Genomic DNA, 13,638 nt, shown 5'->3' with positions numbered 1-13,638 from the left:
AGATCTATAAATTTACTTTAAAAAAAGTAGATGTTATTTTTTGCCTTACTCCCATTTCCAACAGCCGTTTGCTTGCAGGCAGACCCTCCAGGCAGACCCTGTCCTGGTCTGGATAATGTCACATCCACCAGGACTAAGGAGGAAGTCCCACAGCTGGTCTCTGAGGAGACATTAGAGTCAGTCATATCCAACAACATTCACAACTTTATCACCACTTTCGGACACAGTGGCTGGATGATAAGTGAGCTCAGGGTGTGGGTTTTCTATACTTCATGTCCTATGATCCTGCTCTATCGCTCTAATAGGTTTATGCACAGTGATTAAATATGGGTTCTCTCTGCCCCTAAACACCCCCGCTAAATGACTCACTCATTTCTTCTTGGTCTGTTATAATAGTTTATCAAGGGAAGCCTCTCTTTGTTCCACTGCCTTTCTACTATCAAATGTCCAGTGGAGTGTAAAGGCATGATAATCCCATGTGTGGGACAGGGTTATGAGTCATGCTCTTCCCCTTAGTTGGACCCCAGGTCTACTGTTTGCGTTGCTCCTTTACAGCACAGTCTGGCTTAGCTAAATTGTCAGTTTCATGAGCAGACTCAGGAAAGCACAACATCCGTCAGACTACAGCTCTTGAAGCACACATTTTAGGCCGGCATGTTGTGGCGTGAGGGGAATTGTAAGAGTATACAGCAGGTTTAAGTATCTGTAGGGTAAATTTTGCTGTAGAGTGTGTCTGGGCTGGATGTACAGGTGATGTGACTCTGTCCTGCTAGAGAAGACAAGGCCTCCTGTCTAATAAGCGGCAACACTCACAGCAATGTTATTGGTTTTGGCATCAGTCCTCTCCTAAGGTTTCCAGAGATGCCAGCCCCCAAAAGATAGAGCTCTTTCTGTCTTGTTCAGGACCTACAGAATCTGTCTGTACATCTGTGTCAGTTATTCATGTCATGGTAACTCCTTTTTGTTCCTACAGGACGCCCACATGCTTCAGCATCACTTCCAGTTTCCCCTGAAGAGGAATTTGGCACTTCAGTGTGATATAAGGGATGAATGAGGTACAGAGGGGTTAAATGTCATCAACTTTAAAATCTGCTTCAGACCCCAAATGGAAAATTTCCAAGGTCACTTCTGTCACTGCAGTCGTAAAGCGATATTTCACTTTGGTGGAATAGTTTCATTTTTTTGTCCACTTTGCTCTAATGGACGAGGTGAAGAGTCGGCCATCAATATTGGCTGTCATGTTGGCCAATATCTAGGAACCCATAATCTCATTTACCTCTGTTTTGAATATCTAGTCTAAAAATAATACTTATAACACTTATACTATACAAAGAAGGCAAAATGGCCCAAGATGATGTAGGGTCTTTTTTTTTCTAATTTTGCCTGTTTGCAATCAATATTGAGAGCAGAAAGAAATAACATTGTAGATCCTCAGGGCAGCTAATGTTGTAGGCTTTTTCTGAGTTATGGATTATGTACCAAGTCAAATCAGTCATTATATTTCACACTATCATTGATGTTAGATCAAATTTGATCGTTTTTTCCATTTGGCCAAGACTTCACCGATCACCCAAAGGGCATATGGCTCATTCAGTGTGTCTTGCTGTGGTGTTTTCCAGGGCCGTTCTGCTGCCACTCTTCTCAGAAGGTGCCATGTGGCCTTGACCAAGGCGGACACCCTTCTCTCGGTTCCTAGCAGAGCCGCCCTCTCTGTGGACTCAGGGGATGGAGGGGTCGTCCAGCCCGAGAACGACGCTGCCTTCGCTCTGTCTGAGTTTTCGGACCTGTTTGAGAGTGAGGATGGCTCGCCATCACCACAGGACACAGGCCAGGACACAGGCCAGGATGCAGGCCAGGATGCAGCCCAGGAGCAGGTTCAGCCCGGCCAGCCCGGGGACGGCAGGCAGAACCTGCGGATGAAGTTCCAGGGAGCGTTCAAGAAGGGCATCTCCAACCCTATGGACCTGCTGGAATCCTCCATATATGAGTCAACTGTGGTTCCAGGCCCCAAGAAAGCACCCATGGACTCGCTCTTCGACTACGGCACCTACAGGCACAACAACAACCAGAAGAGACGCAGGAAGAAGCTCCCGAGAGGGTGAGAAGGGGCCGCGCTGTTTCTGCACAACCAGTCAGTGTGGTATCAACTGATGTGTGCTTCCAGGATTTAGCAATTGTTTTCTTTCGGTTTGCTTTCCTGTATTAAAAGTAGTGAACATAGGTTGGAATTTTGCCAGGGACAAAATGTTGGCTTGGAAAAACCTAGTCATAAAAATGAAAACCTTCTATAACTGCCACTGTTTAGACAGAGGTGTGCCCCATGTGGAAGTATGCACACACACACATACACACACACACTGTGGGCCAAGCAGTTCTTCATTCAGTCCATTCATTGATGTAACAGAGAGCGTGTTGTTGATCCCTCCATAGCCGTTGAGGTAATATTTAGGCTGCAGCCTGTTCCTGGCTGCTCTACCTGTCCCATGCACAGAGAGGTCTATTTATTAGAGTGCTCAGGCCAAGGGTGTGGGTCATCACTTCACTTTTAGGTGGTTTGTCTGTTCTGTTCTGTAGTGGGATTCAATTCACAATGTATGTGATCTTTTCTGTTTGTTACTGAAGTGAAACAGGAATTCACAGATCACACAATCAGTTTGCATTGTACATGTGTGACATAATATGTTTCTGTGTCTAAGCAGTAAGACTGAGACGTCTTGTGATGACAGTCCAGGCTCAGACCCACCCAAGGTGCTGAAAACTTTCAACCGCTCGCTCCTCTTCGATTGCGTGTCACGTGCCGACCCAGAGGCCCTGGAGGGCCTGTTGGAGTACCTGCAAAGTCACGAAAAGAGGCTCACTGATGAAGAGTTCAAAGGTGAGACTGTAAAAGTAAAAGGTTGTCACCCACGCCAAATATCTGTCTGCTGTGTTTTTGCCTGTCAGCTTTCACAACTAAACACTGAAAAGGCACAGTGCAAGGGAACAAAAGGATATGTGTTTGGGTTATCATGAAGGAGAGGGGGGGCATTTTCAAGAAGTAGATGAAAATCTGACCATGACTTACTAAGTATCCTTGTTATGCTTGTGAACTGTAATAGCCACGCATTTCTCACTCTTTTTCACACACTCTTTTTTGTAGAATTTCTGTCTCAACTCTGCCCTTTCCTTTAAAATGGAAACTCTGCTCTATCCATTGGCTGCTTTACCTTTGACCTTTGAGTTTTCCCCTGCTGCTCCCTCTGCTGTTGTTGGCTCGGAGGACGTGAGAGGGAGAAGCTGCAGTGATGTCAGAGCCTTTGTCCTGCCAGGGGCCGGCCTAAGGACAGCTTCCTGTCTGTGGGGGGACGTCTGGGAAGTTCTGTGGGGCGTGTAACAGGGAGCAGAGAGAAATCACAGCAAACTGTCGTCTCTTCAGGAGAGAGGAGTTCAACAGGGCCTGAGAGACTATTTAAAAAACTGTCAGACTGAAAATACATAGTGAAGAATGGACTTACTTGACCCCTGTCATTAACAGTTTGTTCTTATAAACCCAAAACAATTAATTGTTTGCATGCAACAATGCTCAAACCCCCTCTATCTTCTCTTTTTATTTACTCCTTCCTCATACCGCTACAGGAACACAACAGGAAGAAACATTTCATATGATGCTCTAACAGGACTAAACAATTAAATCATAAATCCTCTCTAAATCCAAGAAACATTCCCTATTTCTATTCCATGTTTCTACCAGAGCCATCCACGGGTAAGACATGTCTGCCTAAAGCCCTGTTGAACCTTTACAGTGGTCAGAACGACACCATCCCACTCCTGGTGGACGTAGCAGAGAAGACTGGAAACCTCAGAGAGTTCATCAACACCCCCTTCAGAGACGTCTACTACAGAGGTATGGATACACAGCATCTAACGACAGCACTATTTTGTCAAGAATTAAGGGTCTAATTTGAGATTGTGATTTCAAACGTTTACCAGCATGTCTCACAGCTTTCATCTCCCACTGTGTTGAAACTGACAGATGGTTACGGTATGCTTGCCAGGCTGGGTTGAGGCTCAGGCCCCCTCAGTGAGCATACAGTATGGGGAAAATGAATGTATTTATGTATGTGTGCCGTGACTATTTACAGCTCTGAAAGTGAGAAGATCCAGGTCTCCTTTGTTTGCCTTTTATCCTATAGCTAATACTTGTGGGATAACAGTGAAGAGAGGCTTTTTCTCTGTTGTTTAAAAAAATGTGTCACAAGAAAACCTTGTACCTCCAAATTTGTTGTTACTGATCTTTTTTTGTCTCAATTGCCCATTCACTTGCCACTCAATGATCCCCACTCCGTATTTTTCAAAAGTGCATGGTAGTCAATGTGGAAATAAGTCTGCTTTTTTTTACTTTCTTTGGGAAACACAAGGGTTTTATCTGACAACAGTGTTTATGGGCGCTGGTTTTGTGAGTTCTAGACCCCACAAACTCAACCTGCACATAAATGTTGCCTTCATGGCTCTGAGTCAATAGTACAGTTTTTTTAAGACCTCCACCCTCAATCTCTTTATTGGTTCTGCCAAGACAAAATCAAGATTTTTTCTAATGTAACTGCTCTTTTTGCTTACAGAGTGCCTGTCAACACTGTGTAACCCCACACACCTCCTTGAAGTAATTTCCTTTTGGCTGGAAAACAAGTTGCATTAGAATTCTTCTCGACTGATATTTTTTTTAATAGAAGGCTGCACACAAGGCGGTATGGAAGACGGCATAGATTTCTTTGAAGATGAAGAATCAAAGGACCATTTTTGTGTATTTCTGTACTGACTGTGTGTTTTGTTGTGTTGTCAGGCCAGATGGCGCTCCACATTGCTATAGAGCGGCGCTGTAAGCAGTATGTGGAGCTGCTGGTGGAGAAGGGGGCTGATGTTCACGCCCAGGCGAGGGGACGCTTCTTCCAGCCCAGAGACGAGGGGGGCTACTTCTACTTTGGTAACGGCCTCTGGAAGCACATAAATCTAGCTCGCAAACAACAGAGGTCATTGTGCTTCTTGTGCTATTCTTGTGCTATTTATAGCAAACTTTATCCCCTAACCTTAGGTGATAAAACACTGCAGGCGGAGGTAGAGCTCAGGAGAACTCTTTTTCTGCCTCATAAGTTTGTAATGATGTAGTGTGTCTGTGGTTTCCCTGACTTTTCCGGTTGCTCATTCAATGTCCCAGTTGGCTCACTGTCTTTCTTATTCACAAGTGGTTATTCAATGTCGTTTATGACGCAAAATTGACATAAAAGTTTTGCGACATGAAAGTGGATTACAGTAGCAGCCAAGACGAAATGTTAATGCTTGCTACATTTTCCTGGCAAAGAAACCTCTTTTGCCATGGTGAAATGAAGTAACATTAGTCCCCACCCTTTCCCTTTTTATGTGGCAGGTTTGGGCTGGGCAAATGTAGTCAGGATACTGCAAAGGTCCAATGGTGAACTCCACCTAACACCCACAAGTTTTTTGAAGTATGACACGATAAACTGTCACCAGTAGTGGTCCAAAAAGAAAAGCATGATGTCATCCGTTCAGGAAGCGCATCTAGAGAAAGGTGTCTGTGTTCCACAGTTCAGGAAAAGTAAACATCCTCCGTCTTGGATGTGAAGGAGCCTCACTTTCACTGAACTCACAGAGGATAAATCAGAGCCTTTAACTGTAACTCTACACTGCCCTCTGCTGATGTGACAAGTCTGTCAACCCTCCACTACTCCATGGCACCCAGAAAAATTCATGTTTTTTATAGCAGTATGACCTTTTAACCTTCTGATGGTAATTATTGTATAGCCGATATATTTGATTTGAATACTACAGTCCAAAAAAAAAAAAATTTTAAAAAGAGAGACAGAAAGGTAGATGTTATTGACTCCATTTTTTTTTTTTTTACCAAACTCAATTTTACGAATTGTTATTATTTGATTACATTCATGCGTTATATTCCACACTCATCACAGAGGAGATGATTTCCATTTGCACTTAGCACGGTTGTCATTCCCAAATCCCAGCGTGTCCGGGCACAGTGTGAGTAATTTGCTGCGGAGCTTTGCAGTGAGGTGAACAGGAACCTGGCAGGGCTGATGGCTAATGGGATTTAGACTCACGCTAACGCTCTGCATGCACCCGTGCAAATCCATGAAGAGGAGCGTTTCTATGTGAGGTGACAAAGTAATCTGTCACCCATGGCAACGGCTCATTTTCAGCAGCTGCTTTTGGCACTCTGGCCCCATTGCGCCCCTCCCTCAAACAACTGCTAATTGTGCTCTTTTCATAGCAGGGATTAAGTCAAATCTTTGATCCATGTTTAGTATGCTTTGCAAAAACATACTGAAGCCTGCTGTAGTTCCTAATTAACCCTCTTGTTGATTTGCTTAATTTTAATCTGAAATACATTTCTTTGAATCTCCTGTGAATTTAAATAAAGTGAGTGCTTTCTATCTACTTGTCCAGGTGAGCTGCCTCTCTCACTGGCTGCATGCACCAACCAGCCTGACATGGTGCACTACCTGACCGAGAATCCACACAAGAAGGCAGACCTGCGGCGCCAGGACTCCCGTGGAAACACGGTGCTGCATGCCTTAGTGCACATTGCAGACAACACCCGGGACAACACCCGCTTCCTCACAAAGATGTACGACTTGCTGCTGATCAAGAGCGTCAAGCTCTACCCGGACTGCAACCTGGAGACTGTGCTCAACAACGATGGCATGTCGCCTCTCATGATGGCTGCCAAGCTGGGCAAGATAGGGGTAGGGATGATGATTACACTTCACTGTGTCGAGCAGCATGACAGTAATAGCTCAATAATAGAAATTTACATCAATACAGTAATAGAAGTTTACATAATCAGAATTCTACATGCCATAATATTACCGTGTCCAAGCGAAAGTTCAGTGAACTTCCCATATTCCTCCAGGTTTTTCAGCACATTATCCGACGTGAGATCAAAGACGACGAAGCCCGTCACCTGTCTCGTAAGTTTAAGGACTGGGCTTACGGTCCTGTGTACTCCTCCCTCTACGATCTGTCCTCCCTGGACACCTGTGGAGAGGAGACGTCTGTGCTGGAAATCCTCGTCTACAACAGCCGCAATGAGGTGAATCAGAGGGAGCAGGCCTGTGTGTGCCAAAATGAGGATTTTTGTTGGGGTTTTTTTGTTGTTTTTTTTACATTTTTAGAGTGTAATGTTTCTGTTCCTGTTGTCAGAATCGCCATGAGATGCTAGCAGTGGAGCCTATAAATGAGCTGTTGAGGGCCAAATGGCAGAAGTTTGCTGCTGTCACCTTCTACATCAGTGTGGTGTCCTACCTCATCACCATGATCACCTTCACTCTGGTGGCTTACTACCACCCAGCACAGGGAACAGTGGGTACACAACTACTGAAAATAAATAATATTTAACATAGTAGCTAAAATGCATAGGAACAGATCAATAGAACTGTAAGTGCAAGACACCACATGAAGATATTGTATTGTATAATCCCTTTACACTGTATGCAGGGAGGGAGGTTGATGGGGCATGTGGGGAAATGGCGCCTCTTTATTAGAATAAATTATAAAATGCCATTGGTAGGTCTAGATTTTAGGCATACTTGGGTGGGAAAGAACTATTTGCCTCTCCACCATCCAGTTTATGTAATTTGAATAATAATAACTCTGTATTTTATGTAGGCAGCATGTGCTATACATTAGGTAGCTTAATAAGCACATAAAATGATGTAGCATCTTGTACCAGTGTGTCAAATTTGTATTTTGCACCACGAGTGACCATTTATTGCACTGGATCAAGTTATTGACTCCCTGTCTGGTCTTATCAACTGATGTTTGTCCGTATGTTGTCCACATACAGTATATTATGTGTTTTATGTGTTTTTATTGCTAACCCTGTTTGCACACCAAATTTACCTCACACAAAAATATGTTTCAGATTGAATTGAAGTGAATGTCACCATTAAGGTTTTAACTCTTGTCCTCCATCAGCCTCCATACCCCTACACCACATCCACAGACTACCTGCGTATGGGGGGAGAGATTGTCACCCTGGCATCAGGAATCTTCTTCTTCCTCACCAACGTGAGTCAACAGGCTCTGTAGCCTCATTATGGTTTGATCATCAGTTGTTCGCTGTCGTCTCCCAATCTCTTGCATCAAACTCAAATCTTCAATGGCAGTGTTGCCATTATGGAAATGTCTCTCCTGCTCTTTGTAGATTAAGGACCTCTTCCTGAAGAAGTGCCCCGGGGTGAACTCTTTATTTATTGATGGATCCTTTCAACTGCTCTAGTAAGTCTCCATCCTCCACCCTTGCTCCCCCCCTCCTCACCTCTGCTGTAGCTCTCGCTGACTTTCACCCGAGGCAAATTTTGCATCCTCTTAATTGAGTCATCTAATTAATTCCACAACCTCCTCGCTGGCATGTTTTATAGTTTACATCTTTAATTAAACCCATGATCCAAACAAAGAGCAGAGGATGTTGAGCACCTCTCTGAACCGTGTTTATTTAAGTCATTAGCGCTGTGGCTGTGATGCCTACATTATGTTAAAATGGCACACCAAAGTGCCAAAATGCCAACATCACATCCTCCTGCCCTCATGTATTTCCTCAGTATCATGAACAGACATTACAGCTGTTTCCTAACCGTGTCTCTCTCCTCTCTAGCTTTATCTACTCTGTGCTGGTGATAGTCACAGCCGCTCTCTACCTGTCTGGCATCGAGGCCTATGTGTCTGTGATGGTGTTCGCTCTTGTCCTGGGATGGATGAATACGCTTTACTTCACCAGAGGCCTGAAGCTCACTGGCACCTACAGCATCATGATACAGAAGGTTAGATAACGGAGTAAAGACATAGAAAATGAAAGGAAGTGACAAACTTAAAGCATTATTCCACTTAGTTTTAATATGGGGGTTATTTGGCACTACTATGAAAACAACAATATAAACAAATCCCCAAGATCGAATGCAGCGGGTCGAGTTTGTAGCGTTCAAATTTTTACTTCCCATTCATTTGATTGAGGCCACGAAAATTGCCTGAAAACTGACATTGAACACGTTTGAGAACAGATTCAACAGCAGATCCCGCTTTTAAGACAACAACGCAGTCCTGGGTCCATCGTCATTTAAATTAAATGTTAAATGTGAGTTTTCATCCTATTTTTGTGGCCTCATTTAAATTCAATACTTTATTGCCATGTCAACACAGTTGATAGGAATTTGCCTCAGCTCTTAAGAACAGACACAAAAAAAAACACACATAGGTAAATAAAATATATAAAATAAGAACAGCAAAAACAGTTATCACATTTATACATTCAAACATACATAATATGATAAAGTCCTTAAGTGCTACATTCATTTTAAAGTGCTTGTTGCTTTGTGCTGCTACCTACCTACTTTTAAAGGGCATGTTGGCTAATGCTTGCTCTACTCCTACAAGTGCTTGTGCGTTGGAGTTCAAGTAACGAACAGCCTCAGGATATGTGGAATGGGAAGAATGAATGGGAAGAAAAATTCTGAACGCTACAAACTCGTCCCAGCTGCATCAGATCTTGGTGATTAGTTTATATTCTGGTTTTCATGGCGGTCAAGTGCCAAATAACCCGCATGTTAAAACTAAGTGGAGTGTTACTTTAAGCATTACCATTACCCAGTATCCCGCGGTGTTCAGAAATTAAATCTATCTCTTTCTTTTTTTCTCAGATTCTTTTCAAAGACCTCTTCAGATTTCTGCTAGTTTACGTGCTCTTCATGATTGGATATGCATCAGGTAGGCCTTACTTTACACATCTATCTCATCTCTATCTCTATCTCGCTATCTTATAGTTGCTCATAGATGCATAACCCCCCCTCCTATGTCTTCACCCCCCAGCCCTGGTGTCCCTGCTGACAGTGTGTCCAGCACCAGGTACAGAGTGTGAAGGGGGCTGCCCCACATACCCCGAGTGCAGGGACACCGACACCTTCAGTACCTTCCTGCTGGACCTGTTCAAGCTGACCATCGGGATGGGAGAGCTGGACATGATCCACAGCGCCCAGTATCCCGCGGTGTTTCTCATCCTGCTGGTCACCTACATCATCCTCACCTTTGTGCTGCTGCTCAACATGTTGATCGCACTGATGGGGGAGACGGTGGGACAGGTTTCGAAGGAGAGCAAGAAGATCTGGAAGCTTCAGGTGAGCATGGAGGAACTGTAAGAGTCAGATGTACCTATCATGGATTTTGAGAGGCTTCAAGTGAAGACCCAATCCTCACTGCTCGATCATGGACAGAGAAAATACAGCACAAAATATTATAAATACTCTCAATAGTCATGTTAAACTTGTTTTATTGACATGTAATCAAAGTGGGCAACGACCATCCTGGACATCGAGCGCTCCTTCCCAGTCTGCCTTCGCAAGTCTTTTCGAGTCGGGGAGATGGTGACTGTGGGGAAGAACTGGGATGGGACCCCCGACCGACGCTGGTGCTTCAGGTACGTTACATGACTGAGGAACAATAACGATTACGACACCGCCCCTACTTTTTATTACCGTGACGACCGTGACCGTGTCTGTCATCATTGACTGTCCTTATTTTCCCCAAAAGGGGGAGTGCTCTATTCAATGGTTATATTCATGTTGCTAACCGAGTTAAAGTGGATGCAGACCAGTAGCACTTTATTTGAGACTCATTTTACTTTATTTTAGATGCTGTTATTTGCATCTTTATTTGCGTTGTTAAAACTATCCTTACAATTTTTATAAGCTAAACCCGCATGTTATATATATTTTTTTAAGTCAAATATTTTACATATTTTATACAGTCTTACATTTAAATGTGTTTAAAAAAAGAGAAATGTCTTGTGATTGATATGATAAATACTTTTATTTATCTTATTATATATTATTATTATATTATATTATATATTATTTATTTTATTATAATTGCGTTTTTAAGGTTTTCATCTTATTAGTAATTATCGAGATAATATCGTATATCGGCATAATTTTGGTCAAGATAATAGTGTGATGTAATTTTCATATCGGCACAGGCCTATACATGACTCATTACTGTCAGTAGCACCTAAGGCACTGCAAGGAAATCTATCGATCCCCTGTTGTCATGTTGTGTCAGGGTGGACGAGGTCAACTGGTGCCACTGGAACCAGAACCTGGGGATAATCAATGAGGATCCGGGCAAGAATGAGACCTGCCAAGCCAACGGGGTGCAGCAGACTGTCAGAGGCCTGCGGAGGGGTGAGACTCTTACTGTGCTCTCATGAATAAATGCATCAGCAAACATATGTTCATGTGGACCACACACACACACACACACACGCACACGCACACACATATTCATACAGGTGATAAAGACTGTATTCCTTTCCTCCTCTTCCAGATCGCTGGTCCACAGTGGTCCCGCGGGCGGTGGAGCTGAGTAAGGGTCTGCGGCCTCGTGATCTGGTGTTGGAGATGGAGCCCCTGACGCCCAGACACTGACCCGAGGCCGTCCTTCACGGAGGAGACGGCAGAGGGCCATCAGGATCAGTGAGATCACACTACTGGGGACAATTTGGCCATCAAGTGTGCCAATTTGCACAGACCTCATTTGCCTTTTGTTCAGCAGAAGTATAATAAAATATTATAGCAGGACAGTCAGTATAACAGGATAGAGGATTGAGCGCACAGGGGAGAGAACACACTGGATGTACAACTTCTTGAAGAATCCCTCAATCCATCACCTGGAAGATAGTAAGCAGCGTCGAAAACATTTTGAAGAAAAAAGAAAGAAAGAAGAAAAAGGAAAGGTTAATGGCACAGTGAGCTGTTCATTTGTTTTAAGAGTCAGTTACTGGGTGTAGAGGGATCTTAATATGAAAGTATGTTGTACCTCTGCATTTCAGATATCAGCAGCTGATCACTCAGGGATTTAAGAGTGTCAAAATATTTCAGCAAAAGCATTGCCAGTCTTAATATAGTATTACAGAAAACAGAATCATGGGTGTTCTAACAGCTAGCATAAGCATAATTATCATTTCATTAGCACTGTAAACAAAAGCTTCGATAAAAAATGCCAACTGCAGATGTAATCGCAATGGGAGGTATTTCTTCAAGAAAGCATTGGCATTAATATTTTTATTTATAGCTTGAGTTTTAACTCAGCTAATATTTGCTTGCTTCTTTATTTAAGAGGTCCCTATATTCTGTGTCCATGAAGTTTAGATTCTATTGTATATGCTGATTTAATATTTAAACTGTGGGAATTCATAATTTAGACTGGGAATTCAGTGTGTAGGAACAGGACACATCTATTTTATACAATGTACTTTTTCTCCATTTTCCATATTTAAATCATGAAATTGTTTCATAGCTAAGAAAGTCTTGGGAATGGGCTTAACTGCCAGCGCAGGCAGCACGGCTTTCATTTGAACTGAGACAATGCACTATGCCAATTTCTGATGTGTGCATTATTATATGAATACAAGGACATTGTTCTGAACAAGATGGGCATGATGAGCAGGTTATAGTTGTCAAGAAAATATGCAAATGCAAGACAATAGCCATCCATGTTATGGTTTGTCTTTGAATTTCCAGTGTTATTGTTCCTTTGCAGCTGGGGTATTTGCATAATCAACTCTCAGGCCTTGCCATTATGTACTTCCCCCTATTTGCTGCAGTGTTTTCATTGCATTTGGCTCCTTGCCCTATCCAGCTTCTTGTTTATGCACATCTACTGTATGTGCGGATGTATGTGTGTTATTGTACTAGATGACACAGTTGAATGAGGAGTGGATAGACCATACAATTCATTTTCATCAGTTTAGCTTTGTTGAAGGTCAGAGATCATTGTTCACTGCAATTACATTGCTTTTTGTTAGTGTCATGTCTATGCATTTTTTATATTGTATGGAGTATATTGTTGCAGAATCCAATTAACACTGAATTTATTTTAAAAAGAAGGTAATACTCTTTCTTGCAATATGTGTTTCATTTTGCCAAAAAGGATATTGAAGTTCTGTGAAAAGACGTCACTGAGAAGTATGATTTTGTGAGAGAAAGTAAAATGATACCAACACAGTGGGCTTAGCAAAAATGTAAGTTGCAATTGGGAAAGTGCTGAAAAATACCCATTTATGATTTAAAAAAACAAAACAAAAATTTTGTTTCAACTGGAAAATGTCAAATTTTCTGTTAGTCTGACCAACATATTCTGTTGTACATTTGTATTCTAACAAGCAAGATGAAAATGGATTTAACCATGTTAGTATAAATATCCTCATGTGTGAATATTTGTTAATTTACTAGTGTGAGTTTAGTTGCCTCCATCTATAAATTACCATTTGCAGTTCCTCCTCTGGCCTGCTGATGGCAGCAGAGGTCTAAATTCCTCGGCTGTGTTGCATGCAGCGAGCCGAAGGAGAGAGGAAGATAAATGTTGTCAGCAGTGTTGCTATTCTTTCAGTTACTGTACAGCACAATCAGTTTTTTTTATTATAGCTGCAAATATGGCTTTGTCAGGGCTAAATGTTATTACTGTAATATGTCATATAATTTTTAGTATGCAGTGCAACTATGAAATATTTGATTTTATCCATGGTCTCCAGGTCTCACTGACCTTACTGTAACACCTGGTCAGTAATTATGGGCTTTTGTT

General features: G+C 42.5%; 1 protein-coding gene across 1 annotated transcript; it reads left to right on the top strand.

Moving 5' to 3' along the window:
* Positions 1–1,016: 1,016 nt before the first annotated feature.
* Positions 1,017–13,082, top strand: trpv4 (transient receptor potential cation channel, subfamily V, member 4). Its single transcript, XM_071513617.1, has 16 exons — positions 1,017–1,055; positions 1,620–2,098; positions 2,700–2,875; positions 3,731–3,883; positions 4,820–4,960; positions 6,457–6,755; positions 6,923–7,102; positions 7,213–7,371; positions 7,987–8,079; positions 8,216–8,289; positions 8,666–8,831; positions 9,705–9,771; positions 9,874–10,178; positions 10,350–10,477; positions 11,119–11,240; positions 11,383–13,082. Exons 1-16 carry the CDS (start codon positions 1,047–1,049, stop codon positions 11,481–11,483), a joined length of 2,652 nt encoding a protein of 883 aa, XP_071369718.1. The 5' UTR covers positions 1,017–1,046; the 3' UTR covers positions 11,484–13,082.
* Positions 13,083–13,638: the final 556 nt, after the last annotated feature.

This window comes from Centroberyx affinis, unplaced genomic scaffold (genome assembly GCF_046629955.1).
Source record: "Centroberyx affinis isolate AG114_WGS23_722 - 3 ecotype Tasmania unplaced genomic scaffold, CSIRO-AGI_Caff_v1 ptg007379l_1, whole genome shotgun sequence".
NCBI lineage: Eukaryota > Metazoa > Chordata > Actinopteri > Beryciformes > Berycidae > Centroberyx > Centroberyx affinis.
Note: the sequence above shows the minus strand (reverse complement) of the source record. Positions and strands in the feature narration are given on the sequence as shown.

Excerpts from the sequence above, each read along its gene's own strand:
- trpv4 (XM_071513617.1), top strand. Across the intron at positions 3,884-4,819 it reads CAGAGACGTCTACTACAGAG|GCCAGATGGCGCTCCACATT; the intron begins GTATGGATACAC and ends TTGTGTTGTCAG. Across the intron at positions 4,961-6,456 it reads GGGGGGCTACTTCTACTTTG|GTGAGCTGCCTCTCTCACTG; the intron begins GTAACGGCCTCT and ends CTACTTGTCCAG.